Below are 16,787 nucleotides of genomic sequence, written 5' to 3'. Positions count from 1 at the left end.
CCTCTCTTCCTGACTGTGGAGAGCAAGGATAATGCAGGAGATCAAAGGGCCTTGGCACAAGGATGTGCAGTGACAGGACAAGGGCAGGATGGCTTTAAGGCAAAGGAGGGCAGGGATGGATGGGAGATTGGGCAGGAATTGTTCCCTGGGAGGGTGGGCAGGCCCTGGCACAGGGTGCCCAGAGCAGCTGGGGCTGCCCCTGGATCCCTGGCAGTGCCCAAGGCCAGGCTGGACACTGGGGCTGGGAGCAGCCTGGGACAGTGGGGGTGGCATGGAATGAGCTTTACAGTGCCAGCCCTTCTGTGATTCCATAATCATCTTTCCCCCTCTCTGACTCCAGAATCAAAACCCCAGCTGATGGAGTGCTGTGATTGTGTTGTTTGGGCTAAAATACCAAAAGCACCAAACATCCGTGTCCTCCAAGGAGCCCCCAGTGCTTTCGTCGAGCAAAAATGGAGCAGTTGCCACAATTATTGGGTGTTTCTCACAATTCTGTGGTATTTTTCCAGTGATGAGCAAGTTCTTAATTGTGTATGTGAGGTGGAGGGCAAAAGGAGTTCAACATTTGTGTTCATGTAGGGAAACCCAACTGTGGCACAAGGCTGAGCTGTGGGAAATTTATCCAAGGATGAGAGAGGGAATTTGTGGACAGGCTGCTCTGGGAATCTCTGATGCCAAAACTTGCACTCTCCATTTACATTTGTATCTCTATGGTAGAAGGTTTGCAACTTAGAAATAGATTTTCCCCCAATATTTATATTAAAATATTGACCAAAATGGGTAGAGCAGGTTTAAACTCTGCATTTATTCTGTGTAATTTTGAAAGTGGATGGAGAGCAAATAATTACTTCCAAATAAACGTGGGTTTTTTCCTTTTTTTTTCCTTAACTTTTCCTTAAATCTTGGTTTGACAAGGGATCAAAAAATGCTGATTTCTCAGTAATTAACTGTTCACTGATAGTTTCATTTATCTTCTTTAGGAAAAACACAGTTTAAGATGCCCACAGTGTTTATAGATATAAGTTAAACTAATTTTCAAGCCTGCCAGTTTAAGGAGGCTTTGTTTTTATTGATATTTCTGTGTGGCAATGATGATATTAAAACTAAGGGGTGGATGAGAAATAATGGTCACATTCTGCATATTCCAGAATTCAGTTTGATGAGAGCTTCTTACAAGTGGAGCTCCCAGTCTGATGGGCTCTGACTGTGCAAAATGAGACTTCTGTGACTCTACAAGAATCAGAAAATTTAATCTGATGTTAAGACCAAAGGATTCAGTGGCTGAGGTGTGGTTAGGAGTTCTCATGAAAGATAATTTTACTTATTTGTAATGCAGAAAATCATTAAGGAATTTAATAGGGACTTCTCAGGAAGTGGATTTTATACTTAAAAGCCAAATTTCTAAGCTTGTGAGGAGGCTCTGCCTGGGTTTGTAAGGCTAAAATTTCTGGTGTTGGATCCAATCACCTACAGAGATTCTGATCTTGAGCCTACTAATAGATATTTTTTTTTTTTCTTAGGTTTTTTTCACTTGTAAGTTGTAAAAGTTTTCCAAGGACCTCACAAATCTCAGCCCATGCTGCATCTGCATCCCTGCAGAATGAAATTATTTTGAGCTGGGCTCAAAGAAACTCTATTGAATTAGGAGAGGTTTAGTTTGCTTAAAAAGCCTCTCTTCCTGTGGTCATAAGTTGAAATTTCCTCGTGGTAACGGGTTCCAGCTGCCTGTGGGGTTTGTTGCTGCTAATTGTTGTTTCAAGGGGATGGTTTGGAAGGGAATTGTTTTATTGTCTGTGACTCTAAACCAGCCCTTACAGCAAACATGGGAGCAGAAAATCAGTGTTTTCCAGGCACCATGTTGGTTTAAGGAGCTGGAACTTCCTGGGTTTATCATTTCTTAGGAATAGGTTGGTGGTAGGAAAACTCTTTGATAGGAAGTAAATAGGTTTTTAATTACAAGAGTAATCACACTGTCAAATGTCACCTGAATAATCAAGGTCACAGAAATTTTATCCAATAAAATTGACCTGTGTAAATGATACAAAACTGCATTTAGGTCCTCAAAAGCTGCAGAAATGTTCACAGTTATTTACAACCCTTTAAAATATTTTGTATTTAAATTTCAAGGCATTGGTTTAATGCTATTTTATAATTTTATTATTAGAACTATGCACTGGAATACTTTTTGTGTTAGAGTCATGAATGTGTTTGAATTATTCAACCTAATCAAAATACAACAAAACTTCAGACTGTCAGATTCCTTCTGCTCTTTGGAGTGTAAATCCTCAAATTTTGGTACAGAAAATAGGTTTAAAATTGTTCTGTTGTCATGGAATCCCAGGATCATGGAATGGTTTGGGTTGGAAGGGATCTTAAAGCTCATCCAGTGCCAGCCCTGCCATGGCAGGGACACCTCCCACTGTCCCAGGCTGCTCCCAGCCCCAATGTCCAGCCTGGCCTTGGGCACTGCCAGGGATCCAGGGGCAGCCACATTTGGGCAACTGGATCTCGATCAGATGATTTTCATAAAGGCATAAAGAGAAATTCCTCTGCACACAAGGCCATTTTTCAAAAGAGAAAGAAGAGCTCCTGGTACTGCTGAAAGATTCTGGTGAGAAAAGGATTGGTTTCACAACAGGAGGGAGCACTTCCAGTGGCACTGGAATGCTGAGCACGTTCCCCAGCTGGAATCTCTGCTGTTCAAATCTACTTGAACGAGCACCACTCTCATGGTCCCACCTTTCAAGGATTATTGTGGGGGAAAATGGAACAGATGAGTGCAGAGAGCAGAAGCAAATGAGCTTATCCCCCCTAGGCTTGGGTTCCACAATTTCCCCATGCCTCTTAAAAAGGATAGATAAAGTTGGATTTTCCCAGATAATTATTTACATTGCAGAATTAAATTTCCATTGCAAAGGTAGGTTTAATAAGTAACATTTGATTGCTGATCCTGTCGTCATCTTTCCAGATTTGATGGGAATTTCAACACCAATGTCTTAATAGTTATTTACACTGAAACATTAAGAATCTGTGTTTTCATTGTAAATGCAGGTTTAATAAGTAAAGTTTGATTACTGATCCTCTTGTTTTTCCAGATTTGATGGGAGTTTCAACACCACTGTGTTATTACAAATAACAATTTACATTGAAATATGAAAAAGCTGTGTTTTCATTGTAAATGTAGGTTTAATAAATCAAGTTTGATTGCTGATCCTCTTGTTATTTTTCCAGATTTGATGGGAATTTCAACACCAACGTTTCCAGAACCATCAGCTGCGATAGACTCTCGACCACTGTCAACAGCAGAGCCTTCAATCCTGGACGTGACTTAAATTCTGGTGAGCAGCACAGTTCTACTTTGGGGGTTTTTTTCCTTCTCTTGTAGGGTTTTTTTCCCCATTAGACTCGAACATTTCCTTGGCACAGGGAATTTGCATTGATTGCCATAGCAACAAGCTTTTATTTCTCCTTGCAACTGTCACCCTGCTCTTAATTTGAGACTTCATGATTGAAAGCTGATACCTAAAGTAATGCCCTTAGTCTAAGTACTTTATAGAAATGTCATGAAGATTTTATTCCAGCCTACCATGGATAATTTTGTTGTGGTTCCTGCACTTTTTATTTCTTTCTTTTTAGTTCTTTTTCTGAGGCACTCTCCTTCCTGGCCTGTCTGCTTTGGCATCAGCAGTGTCAGCTGCTGGAGGGGCCGCACAGGGAAGTTCCTCTGATCATCTTAGCTGAGTTCAGCTCGTGTGAGGCTGCCTTTGCAGTGATATGCAAAAGCTACCAAATATGAGGGCATCTTAAAATATTTCCTTTCTTTGTCTTGTCAGGGCATTTTCTCGACACGTTTAAGGACTTAGAAATATGCTTAGAACCAAAATACACGTGACTTATCCCTGAAAAATACAGCTTTTGGGCCTCTGGTGCAGCAAGGCTTTCTTTTCTTTTTTTTTTTTTTTTTTTTTGCATCCTGATCAGTGTGGATTAATACAGGGATTTCAGTTGGGTTCAGTCAGACTTTGGCCCAGCTGTTCCATCTGACTTTTCAACTTTTTATGGTGCTCGGTGTTGTAAATTAGGGACCATTAATAGACTTTGGTTGTGGATTTCATTTTGGGGCGAGGGTTGTTTGTTAATTCTTCAGGGGGAATAAAGCAGACTTGGGATTTATTTTATTTTAATTTTCAGAGCTCTTGTGGAAGAAAAGTCTGATTTATTTTATTAACTTGACTGATGAAGTGGCAGACCTGTCATTCCACCCTCACCATCTTGCAACAAATGGGAGAAAGAACCCCAAATTTTTATGAATTCCCTTACTGTTTCTCTTCTTATAGCTCTGCTTTCTGGATTTCTAATGAAATATAAAAGGAAAGTGAACAGTCCCCATAGATTCTTTTCCATCCCATCCATTGTATCCCACATCTTGGATGCAGGTGCTGGCCAGGCTGATTTCCTGACATGCCGTGATTTGTGTGGTGTTTTCCATCCTAAAGCCAGGCACTCTTTGTTCACTCATTATGATTTGCTGAGCTTTGTTTTACTCATCTCTTTATTACAAAAAACCAAACCCAAACAGCTCATTAAAATAATGTTTAAAATCGCATGCAGTTGTTAATTAATCAAAATAATTTTTGAAAGCAAGCTTACAGTCACTGTTGTGAGAGCAAGGCATTGAATGAATCACTTCATGGTTTTTATTTAAATTGAATTTAAATCTTTTTCTACTGCAGAAGTTGGAGGTTAAAAAAAGTATTCAAGAAATGTTCCTTATTTTTGAGTAATGAAAAGCAAATAAGTTGCAGTTTCTTGTAAACATGATTTAAATTTCTGGTTTGAATTCCCACAAAAACAGTGTTAGTGGGTGTTCAAGGTTCCTGCTGTCCTGGCTCAGCAGTGAGGCTCAAGTGCCTCCTCTTCCCTTGCCTCTGGCTTGAAAGATTCCTGATGAAAGGAGAACCTTCAAAACATGGCATTGGCAGGAAAGGGCAGCAGGAGAGGAGAGGGAATTGGAGGGAGAGTAAGAACAGGGATTTATTGACAGCAGACTCTCCTCTGGCTCTCCTGTTACAAAAACAGCCTTGGGGGAGGTTTGATTAGGGAGGAAATGTCTGTAAGAGAGAATTGGGATGGAAAGAGAGGATTGAGGCAGGGATGGAAATGGTTAATTTGAGAAACAGAAGTTGGTGCTGGGTGCACACCTTGTGAAGAGAGAAGTTTTGTGTAGGTGAGATCCAAGGAATGTCCTTGGTCCTTGTGTTTGAGTCTGGGAGATCATCACAGATGGGGTTGGGTTGGAAGGACCTTAAAGCCCATCCAGTGGCAGCCCTGGATTCCCAAAGGAATTCTTGGGTTGGGACAAGAATTGGCTTAGGATAGGCTGGGGATAGAAATGGAGTGGGGCATTAAATGGTTTTTAATGTCTTGAAAAGCAGTTTTGGTTAGAGGAATGGAGTGCTCTCAGTGCCCCAGCATCCCCCCAGCTGGGAACACGCTGTCAGCCTAGAAATGGGGCTTAAAAGTGTCATCTGTGGCTTGAAACTCTTACTTGTATCTTTCTTTGGGACCACTTACCTTTGAGGGTACTCAGGGCAGAGCCCTTGCTCTGCAGAGGAGCCAATTCTCAATAAATCTATCAATACTCACATTAAACTAAAACCACCTCTGAAAGAAGACAAGGATCAAATACGAAATAATTTCCCCTAATCCCATCATTTTCTTTCTTCTCTCATAAGTGTCCTCATGCAGAGCTGCTGAGGAGTATCTGTTGCACTTTGGGTTTAAGTTCTACCTCTGCCTCACTTATTTTTATGCTTTAAAAGCCCCAAAAATTGTGGATACACAAATGTGGGTGTTCTCATCGTTGTCTTCCTGAATGGGTCGATCATTTCATTCTGAACATCAAAGGCAGAATTCCCATGAGCATCCCTCCTTTCCCATGTGAGTTCTGCAGTTTAAATCATCCTGCCTATAAAAAGCTCCTGGCAAAACATTAATTTCAGCTCTGCTCTGCTCGACCTCGCTCTCAGTTCTGGAAATGTTAATCTTGGCCTGCTCCATGCTCAGTATAAAAAGTGGGATTGGAGTGGTGAAGTTGGAGGTGTTGGAAGGGAATGGAATTTGCACCGCAGGCTCTGGCAAAGCCACAGGAGCAGAGCCTGGGAGAGCCCTTGGTGTGGACAGCAAGCCCAAATTCCACCCTGAGCAGGGTGTTCAGAAGGGTGATGGAGCTCCTGGAACGTTCAAATCTGTTTTTTTCCAGTATTATTGGGTTTTTTATTAAAATAAACATTAATCTTAGGGGAGGGAGAAAGAGATGGATGTGTCTCTTCTGAGCCTTTAAAAAAGAATGCTTTTACCACTGTTTTTTCTTGATACTAGGTAGCTTTTTCAATGTTTTTTAAGTTTTTAAAAAGATTCTGTTTTATCTTGGTTGGAGTTTTGCATCTGGATTACTTTTAGCCATTAGTACAAAATAGATAAGGAGAAAGTCTTTATTCTCCAGATGGAGGCACAGGCTTTGGGTAGTTAGATGAAGAGATCTGTCCTCACCACTCTGAACAGTCCTTCATTTATTAAATCTTCCCCAGAGCCAGTGCATTATGTTATCAGGTTCCTCTGGAGGTTTTTTTCCTTTTGAATAAACAGGGAACCAGTAAATCTTTCTCCTTCTCATCCTTCGAAGTGCTGAAATGTCTGTTCCAAGTCAGGCAGCTCTGGCAGAGCGCTCCTCCCCAGAAATATGCAGAGATGGCACCAAGTTGCCCAATAAATTTTGTCTGTTTTATTCGAGGTGTTGATCATTTAAAATATTAGAATCATAAAATACCCAGGGTTGGAAGGGATCATTGAGTCCAGAATGTGGAATGCCTTGGTCATGTTCCTTAAATTGCTGTATTTTAAACTGATTTTTGGCTGAGTTTAAATGGTTGGGAGGTATTTTGAGCAGAAGAGTTAATTCCCCTCCTTTCAAATCCTTTTAATTGAGGAATCTGGTCCCATTCCTTAAAATGAATGAGTTTTTTACTTCTTTTCCCTTCAGAGTCCTAAGGATTGAGCAGGGCTCTGTCCTGGCTCATGCCACCAGCAGAATGTTAATTGTGGTTGAGCTGCAGAGCTTTTCTTTTCTGGTGACAGCACAGGAGCTGCAAGTTTGACTTGGAAAATCCTGGATCAAATCTGTCTGGAGAGTTAGAAGATGTCTTCACTTGCGCAGTAAACACATTTCTTTGTGCTGTTTCTTCACCATGAAGGTTTTTAATGGAGGGACTTGTCAGAGGAGAACTGAAAATTAAACTTCCCTGGCTTTTGTGGGATGAGATCCGAGGTCGGCAGCTTGGCAAGTGTAATGCTAAAGAGGAGGGCTGTAAGAAACCCTTTTATAATGAGCAATTATGTTCAGTAGTTCCTTTTTTTTCCCCCCCTGCCTGTTTGTGCTGTTCTTTGAAGATTAATTAGTTAATGGTTTGGCTGTGCTTTGAAGATGTAAAGTGGTATCTAGAAGTGCTAAGTGTTATCATATCGCATTCCCTTTGAAGTTTTATAAACTCTGTCACACAGGGCTTTCTTCCTAAAAGTCCTTTTTGCCTTGTGAGATATTTATAATTAGAGACAATGAGCATTTCAAATGCTGTCATGTCCATGCTTTCCAACTTTTCCAGTCTGCAGCAGGATTTGGGGTCAGATAGTTTTGGAGTGACCTGGCAATGCCAGTTTGTGGGCAGTTGGCCACTTTTATTCCCAATCTGTGTCCGGAATTAAGGGATTGCACAAAGATTTCTGGGGTTCTTTGCTTCTTCCATGAAGTGTGAGATCAAGGCTGGGTCTTTGTTTAGTGGTGATGCTCACTTTAGAAAAGCAAAATCATTCCATCCACTCATTAATGCAGAGGATCATAATCACAGAATCCCAGGATGGTTTGGGTTGAGAGGAACCTCAAAGCCCATCCAGTGCCACCCCTGTTCCATGGGCAGGGACACCTTCCACTGTCCCAGGCTGCTCCCAGCCCCAGTGTCCAGCCTGGCCTTGGGCACTGCCAGGGATCCAGGGGCAGCCCCAGCTGCTCTGGGCACCCTGTGCCAGGGCCTGCCCACCCTCCCAGGGAACAGTTGCTTCCCAAAATCCGACCCATCCCTGCCCTCTGGCAGTGGGAAGCCATTCCCTGTGTCCTGTCCCTCCATGCCTTGTCCCCAGTCCCTCTGCAGCTCTCCTGGAGCCCCTTCAGGCCCTGCCAGGGGCTCTGAGGTTTTCTGACAGATTTAGCCTTTAGCTTTGGGCTGGGCAGGCAGCTCATCTCACAATCAGCTTTTTACTGGGGTCCTCTGATGGAATAACCTTTCCAAGGGCAGGTTTTCTGGGAGGAGGAGGTAGGAATAAACTACAGGCACTGAGGGCGTAGAAAGTTTGGGGTAGGTGAGGTTTAGGCTAAAAAAAATTCATCTACTGTGTGTCCTGGCAAGGACCAGGACTTGAGGAAATATCTGCAGGGCATTCTTAGAGCTTGAGTGGATGGAAAATAAGAACGTGCTTAAAGAGAAGAAGTCTGGATTTTTCAGCCATGGCTTATCTGCAGGGAGATTGTCTGCTATGGCCATAGGAAAAAGAAAAAAAAAGGGGGAAAAAGCAGAGTTAGGATAAAATTGGTGGTCCCTGGGGAGGGTGTTACTGAACTAACACTCGCTGGAGGAAACATGAGCACAACTGTGTGAAGAGGAGAACAGCAGAGCTTGAGTTTCAAAACCAATTGTTTTATGGGGAAAATGAGCACTTTTAAATCCACATACTCTCGTGGGGAAATAAATACAGCTCATGGCCTTGCAGGAATGAGAAGTTTATCTTTAATATAGCAGGGATTAAAAAAAGCCAAACCCTTTAAATGATGAACTCCTTTATTGTAATGTTTTTTGGTAAAATGAGACTGGGCAAGTTATTTCATCCAGGCTTTAACTGAGTGTTCACATGTCCACTTTGAAATGACATTTTTCAAGTTCTTCAACTCACAACAAAAACTTCAATACCAGAATTTCAGCCTCTTTATACAAAACAACTTCACCCCCAGAACGATGAAATCCTGGTGACTGGACATAAAAAGAAGGATTTAAATGTTTTATAGTCTCATGGCCCTTCTGCTTGCAGGAGGAAGCAGCAGTTTAGAGAAAAACTTGATTTTGGAGGGGGATGAGGAGAGGAATCTCTGGTAGTCCTTGCTCCATCAAGGCAGGGAATTCTTCTCATGAGAAGCTGCATTTTTGCACAGAACTCAGCAGTCCCAGCCTGGGATCCCAGTGGGATTTGTAGGCACTGTGGGAAGTGTAAAATACTGTGGCAAAGAGGAGTGGGGAAAGCCCGGGATAGTGGTTTTTGCAGGGTAATTACTCTGAGCCGAGTGTGGAGAGAACATCGTGGCCACAGCCAGTCTGGGAAACTTGAGTAAGTGCTAAAGTGTGGAGGATGTGGAACTCAGACTATCCTCAGTGTGGGTATTTGGTTGTAGAGTGTCTGGCTACGGTTTGAATGTGCCCTGTAGTCCTTTCCAACCCAAATATTGGCATATTTGATAATGGAGGAGATGCAGGAGGTGAAACTGGGCTATTTTCAGTGCCAGTCCTGAGGGAATGCTGAAGGGAAATGCTGAGCAAAAGGTGAAGCACTGGAAATCAGAGCCCCCCTCTGCAGTTCTCCGAGTTGTGCAGTCAGAGAACCTGAAAAGAGAAATGGCAAGGAAATGTCTTCCTTTTTTTGTGCATTTTAAGCTGATGTGATCCCCTTTATTTGCTAGGTAAGAACTAAAGATACCAAACAGCCAGATTTTATTTTCAGTCTGCTGCAAGTAGAGAGGATGTTCTGCCCTGAGTGGAGAATAATCCTGTTAATGCTGTGGTGCTGAGGGGTTTGTGCTTCCCATGCTAATGACCTCCCATTCCCTCTCTCCTGGGAGCATTTTCCTTTTGTTTTAAGGGACTTAGATCACTGGTGTGGCGAAGTTGGTGGTTCCATGGGATGGACATCAATCCCTTCATCCCTCCAGGCTGGAGGGAGAGCAGACAAGGTCCGTGGGACATTCCCACTGCACTATGAGGCAGAAATCCCAGTGCCCGTGGGATCTGTTCCCTTCCCAGTGCCCAATGGATCTGTTCCCTTCCCAGTGCCCGTGGGATCTGTTCCCTTCCCAGTGCCCAATGGATCTGTTCCCTTCCCAGTGCCCAATGGATCTGTTCCCTTCCCAGTGCCCGTGGGATCTGTTCCCTTCCCAGTGCCCGTGGGATCTGTTCCCTTCCCAGTGCCCGCGGGATCTGTTCCCTTCCCAGTGCCCGTGGGATCTGTTCCCTTCCCAGTGCCCAATGGATCTGTTCCCTTCCCAGTGCCCGTGGGATCTGTTCCCTTCCCAGTGCCCAATGGATCTGTTCCCTTCCCAGTGCCCGTGGGATCTGTTCCCTTCCCAGTGCCCGTGGGATCTGTTCCCTTTGCAGTGCCCAATGGATCTGTTCCCTTCCCAGTGCCCGTGGGATCTGTTCCCTTCCCGGTGCCCGTGGGATCTGTTCCCTTCCCAGTGCCCAATGGATCTGTTCCCTTCCCAGTGCCCGTGGGATCTGTTCCCTTCCCAGTGCCCGTGGGATCTGTTCCCTTCCCAGTGCCCGTGGGATCTGTTCCCTTCCCTATGCTCTTGGGATCTGTTCCCTGCCCACAGCAGGAGGTTGGAACAGGATGATCTTTAAGGTCCTTTCCAACCCAAACCATTCAGGGTTTCTGTGCCACCTCTGCCTCAGGTGACTCAAACACAGCTGTCCCAGAATTCTCCAGATTTCCACAATGTCCGAACACTCCGTTGATTTCCCTCGGTGCATTAAACACTTCTTTGGATTTGGGATGTTTTGTGCTTTTACCAGGGTTTTTACCAGTCAATCAGTCAGTGTTGGTCATATTGCCAAGCTGTAGTTTTTTAGTAGCTTTCATTGCTCGTGTTAATTGGTGCTTCCCTAGAGATTATTTTAATAAGAAAGTACCACATTTTAAAGATAATGAGTGTGGCCTGTGAACTCCAGGAGGGTTTGAGCTCTGCACCGTGGTTGTATCCTGAGCTCAGCTCCTGCTGGACTGCAGAGCTTGGGAGCATGTCACTGACCTTCTTTGTTGTACCTTTTTGTCCATGCAATGAGTAATTAATGATCACTCCTCAGCGTCCTGAGGGACTTGGAGGGAAGTTGCAGTATAGCTGCTAAGAGCTGTTATTACCCTTCCCTCTGAATTTTATGAGCTTATCAGGAGGAATTTCCCCATGGAAAGGGTGCTCAGGCCTTGGCAGGGGCTGCCCAAGGGAGGTTTGGAGTCCCCGTCCCTGGGGGTGTCCAAGGAAGGCCTGGCCGTGGCATTCGGTGCTCTGGGCTGGGGACAAGGTGGGAATCAGTCACAGACTGGACTTGAAGGTCTTTTCCAACCTCAATGATCCTGTGATTCCATGATTTTGAAAACAAGAAAGTGATGGAGATGCTCAGGGTGAGGAAGGGTGGGACCAGCATGGAGCCACCACTTGGCACTTGGAGAGTGTGGCCACTGCATGACCCTTAGAGGGAGTGTGCTGTGTTTTCCCTGAAAAAAAAAAAAGATTCTCCCTATTTTTTTAACCTTCTCATCTATTTCTGCACCGTGAGTTTGTCCTTAACTTGCATTTTCATGGAAAACTACTTTTGCTAGATGTTCATGCAGAGATTTTTAAACAGAAATCAGAATAGGTGATGGCAACAGGTTGGAGCTGTGAGCACCAGACCTGTTTAATATTTTGGTGTTACTCCACCAAAAAGAGCAGGATCTTTTAACATGAAGTTTTTTTCCTTTATGGAAAGGATGTTGACCATGTGTTTATTGTTACAGGTAGATGTAGGGGTGTATATATATCATATATAATTGCCTTAATCTCTTCCTTCCTTGCTCCAGCCTTGCCTTCCCGGGACCTGGGTGTACTTCAGAGATTCAGGAAGTGTCATCACACTTTAAACAAAGTCTGTCAAATCCAGTGCTGAGTTTCCAAAAGACTTGAACTATTTGCAAGTCAGTGGGGTTTGACCAGTGAGTTTTACCCATCCTAAGCAGAGCAGTTTGTGTTTCACATTGGGCCCTGGTTGTTCTCCTCGAAACACCACAAGCGAGGCTATGAGTGATGAAACGTCCGAGTCTGGGCTGCCTTTGTAACTCTGCTTCATTTTCCCTCTCCACCCTGCAGTCCTGGCTGATAACCTGAAGTCTAACCCAGGAATTAAGTGGCAATATTTCAGCTCAGAAGAGGGGATTTTCACCGTGTTCCCAGCCCACAAGTTCCGGTGCAAAGGCAGCTACGAACACCGCAGCAGGTAGGATTTGCCTCCTTCCAGATTCCTGGGGAAAGCATTAATATTGGATTCCTCAAGCCCTGATTTCATTCAGTGTTGTGCTTTGCCGAGCTGACAACATTCATGAGTAACTTCTAATGGAGTCCCTTGGGTTTTCTTAGGGTCGTTTTTTTAAAGCACAGGTTCACTTCTAAGAAACGAGACTAAAATTCCATACAGGTTCCTCACCTCTCCCGAATTAAATCACTTATAAATAGCAGTCACTTGGAAATTGTTGGTCAGCCTGCAGGCAGAATCTGACTTAAATTTGACTCATACTTGACCCCTGTTAACAAAGCAGTGGACACATATCCTACTGCTTTGGCAGGTGCATCACTTTGGGGAGGGAGGGGAAGGATGAAAGACTGGAAAGGAGCATTTTTCCCCAGGTTTGGGTGGCACATTATGGATAGTAGGGAAGCAGCAGTGAAAATTTCCTTCCACTAAAATAAGAAAGGAGAAATTAAGGATCAGCTGATGGCAGGGTTTCCTGCACAGGGATTTCTGTTCTCTGGACATGAAGCCAAGAATGTGACGTGCAGTATTTTTCCATGTTTTTTCTTTCAGTACCATGGGATTGGTGAAGGTGGGAAGGTGCAGTGGCTTTAGTATCTCTGGTCACACATTAATTAATTGTACCAGTTAATCAGTCTGTGCAGGGGAAGCAGCAGCATACCCAGGAACCTTTTGGGGACACTAAGGAAGGTTTGGTTTCCTGTCAGGGTTGAGCAGTCAAAAGTTTACTGATGGTATCTTTGGTGTGTCATCAAAGCACAAAGTCCTGAGCTCAGCTGAGTTTTCTGGGCCCTTGGGAAGGTGTGGTGTGAAGAGGTGAGAGCTGGGCTGCCCCAGTCCTGCTCAGAACTTTGGCACTAAAAGCATCAATGATTTTATCCAAATCACTTAGTCTGGGTCATAGTTCCTCCGTGGCTAAATAAGGGATCTCTTTTTGGTAATATTTACTTCAGAGGGTAGGTTGGGTGAATTAATTAATTAATGCTTCAGTGCTTTGAAGATCAAAGGCCCTATTTCAGTTGCAGGTATTAATCCAGGGTAGAGCTGTAGGCTGTTTTACAGTTAAGACCTGATCTGTGCCAGTTGTTTACTGCAGTGCCTTGTCTCAAATCTTCTGCATTTTCTTTCCTCTTAATAAGATTTCTGTGGCTGCCTTTGATACAATAAAATTTAGATCCCAAAACTCTCACTTGACTGTGACTAGTTTTGTGTCTGGGCTAAAGAGGAAAGAGAAACTTGCCATTTTATTTTTAATCCTTCCTCCGTGCTGAGGATCTTCCTAATTTATTCCAGGTTGAAACCTCAGTGAGAGCCTGTGAACTGTTTCACACATCTCTCAGTATTGGGCTGGATCTGAAAACACTTCCCTGAAAAGAAGTTTTTTGGTGTTAGCACAGACACATGGCAGCACCGAGAGTCCTCACTGGTGGTAGCTCACTTTGGGATGTAAAACTGGGCAGATCCAAGGGCTTGTGGAGCATGACCCGGGTGAGAGTCATTCCAGGGCACCAAGGGAAAGCCCTGCCTTGGCCAGAAGCCTTCTTACAACAACCCAAACACCCTGGGCTGATCAGCTCCCTGCAGCTGCACAGGCCTTTACTTGTCGTGGCACCAGCACATCCCCCATTACTGTGCTCAGTTCTCGTGTGGGTGAAGTTCCCCGCAGCCAGGGTTTACCAGGATGCATTTCTTGCTTGTCAGAGCTTCATTCACACCTTGGTGGGAGCTGCTGCAAAGTGATCCCAAACACTGCTGCTCTGTAAGCAGAGGGGTTTATTCCTGAAAGCATGTGCTGTGACACAGAGAGAAGAACTGAGTTTAGGGTAAAAAATCCAGAAAGTGAGGGGCATTTCTGCATGTTCACCTTCTCAGCTGGCCTTTCCTGGTACAGGTTTTCATTAGGGCAAAAATTCCTGTTGTAATTCATTGTTTCTTCGTGGTTGTTTGCTTGGGTTGTTTAATTCCTGCCTCTTTTCCCTTGTGAGCATTTCAGTGGGGATGACAGGGTGCCTGATGAGGGTGGTTTGGCTCTTGTTCCTCCTCAGGCCCGTCTACGTCTCGACCGTTCGCCCTCAGTCCAAGCACATCGTGGTCATCGTGGACCACGGAGCCTCTGTCACAGAGACACAGCTCCAGATTGCCAAGGATGCTGCCCAGGTGATCCTCAGCTCCATAGATGAGCACGACAAGGTGAGGTTTCTCCAGGCAAGGAGCAGCTTTCCCTTGGTTTTTGGTTCTCACCCAAAGTGGTGTTTTCAGTCCATGGATTCCTGCGGATCTGGGAGCTGCCTGCGAGGGGTGGCAGAGCCTTGAGCTCGTTCCTGGAGCCTTTCTGCTGCAGGGGAAACATTTGGGGATCTTCAGGCTGGGAAAAAGTGAAATCCCACTGACCTAAGGCAAAATCTTGAACCTGAGCAACGTTGAAAGGCTCCTCCATCTCAGCAGAGGCTTCGGTGATGGCCAGCAGGAAGAAGAACCACGCTCCAAGCATGACACCTTGTCACATCCTAGACTGCTTTGAGCAACTCATTTTATCTCTGAGCCTCTCTTTTTCTCTGTGAAAGTGGGAATTATTTATTCTTCTGCAGTACTGGGGTAAGCTGAAGTGTAATTAGTGTTTGGAAGTGTCCACAGATAATTATGGTACCAGCAAAGGGCTGAGAAATCTGGGTTTGATTTCTTGCTCTGTCACTGGTACTCACTTGACAGTGAGAAAGTCACTTAACCTGTGATTGTTTTCAGTACAGACAACCAGGGACCCTAAGATGCTTCTTTAAGAAGTCTCCAGTTTGGTCTTTGCTTTTAGTAACTCTCTACTGATGGGACCTTGATCAATCTTTCTCTTTTGGTTTTCTTTTGTGAGTAGGAAGAGTTTCAGCTAAATCAAATTGAAGAACAGCTGATGATAATCTTTGCCTTTTCTCATGAGTAGTGTGGGAAAACCACTTGTAGCTTTGTGCTTTTAGAGAGATTTAATATGGTAAAGCAATCTTACAGTTCAGCAGAATTAAGAGCACTTAAATTTAAGTGTCAGAAGGGTTGGTGTTAATATAGAGAATAAATTTAAAACACATATTCCTTGGTTATAGAACCTGCTACACAGGTATCTAATTACTGCTTAATTCTGTGACTGTCTTGCCTCAGCCATGCTCCCTAATGAAGTTTGTCACTCAGTTAATGAGCCTGGTGTGTTAGATGTCATTAAGGCATGGTGGTAACACTTGCATTAACTTATTTACAGGAAAAGCTGATGTCAGAGTCGCCGTGCTCTGACTGAAACAACAAAAAGCTTTGCTGGGAGCAGTCCTTAGAGGGGTTGTTTGTGTTTTTTTTTTTTTTTTTAATTTCTCTGTGCACTCCACTTTTCTCTGGGCTCTCCAGGCTTTCCTGAAAATGCTCCTGAAAATTTCCCTGTGAGTTCTCCCTTCCCAGGGCAGTACATTAACCATTGTGTGAGAGCAGAGCGAAGCTGACTCTGCTGAGAAACAAAGACCAAAGTCTCTTTCCCTTAAACTCCCCATAATCCTTTTGAAATTGGACAGATTTACCCCCCAAGCATTTCTTTTGCAACAATCAACTTCTAAACCCACGGAATCCCTTCAGTTGGCCTCTCAGTGTGTTGTGTGTGGGTGTGTAAAGCCCCCTCCTGGGAAGGTGATGCCATGGACTCTGTTCCCCGGGCAGATCTCGGTGCTGACGGTGGCGGATGCAGTGCGGACGTGCTCCCTGGACCAGTGCTACAAGACCTTCCTGTCCCCTGCCACCAGTGAGACCAAGAGGAAGATGTCCACCTTTGTCAGCAGCATCAAGGCGTCCGACAGCTCCACGCAGCACGCCCTGGGCTTCCAGAAGGCTTTCCAGCTCCTCCGGAACACCAACAACGGCACCAGGCTCCAAGGAAGTAAGGCAGCCTCTGCTTGTGCAAGCCTGGCTCTTGCTGGGCCTTGCCAATGTTTTCTTACTTCACGTTCTCACTCTGGCACAGGCCAAGGGAGTGCAGTGTGTTGAATGTTAACAAAAATGTGCTCCCTCCCCTCTTTTTATTTTAAGGAGTGTTTCCTTGGGCTGGAATCCACATGAGGGACTGTTGGATGTGGCCATTCCCTTCTCGTTTGTGTCACTTGCTGCCTCGCCTTTCTTTTGAAGGAAAGAGGAAAATGCAGGATTGAACTGTCTGATAGCTGAGTTATTTCCCCAATCTGTGGCGGGGGGAAAGGAGGATTTCCAAGGAAAATTGCAGCTTCTGCAGGTTCATTTAATTACTGCTGGCACATTTGCATATGGATGATGTGCCTTACTGGAATTCTGGGGAAGTGGCCCTTGCTTCTCAAGGAATGGTTTTTTTGAGAATACCAATTATGGGTGATATTTTATGGAGCACAAAGCTGTCCTGGCTAAATCCTGCATCTC

The 16,787-nt window shown here is 44.4% G+C and overlaps 1 protein-coding gene across 2 annotated transcripts in view; it reads left to right on the top strand.

The window, feature by feature from the left end:
- Positions 1 to 16,787, top strand: part of CACHD1 (cache domain containing 1) — an 89,473-nt gene that overhangs the window by 44,558 nt on the left and 28,128 nt on the right. For both annotated transcript variants that reach the window (XM_039555662.1, XM_010408727.4), the window contains exons 4-7: positions 3,232 to 3,338; positions 12,218 to 12,344; positions 14,423 to 14,567; positions 16,062 to 16,278. In XM_039555662.1, coding sequence (XP_039411596.1) covers positions 3,232 to 3,338; positions 12,218 to 12,344; positions 14,423 to 14,567; positions 16,062 to 16,278 — 596 coding nt within the window. The remainder of the gene's footprint in view (positions 1 to 3,231; positions 3,339 to 12,217; positions 12,345 to 14,422; positions 14,568 to 16,061; positions 16,279 to 16,787) is intronic.

The sequence above is a fragment of the Corvus cornix genome, chromosome 8, assembly GCF_000738735.6.
Source record: "Corvus cornix cornix isolate S_Up_H32 chromosome 8, ASM73873v5, whole genome shotgun sequence".
Taxonomy (NCBI): Eukaryota; Metazoa; Chordata; class Aves; order Passeriformes; family Corvidae; genus Corvus; species Corvus cornix.
Note: the sequence above shows the minus strand (reverse complement) of the source record. Positions and strands in the feature narration are given on the sequence as shown.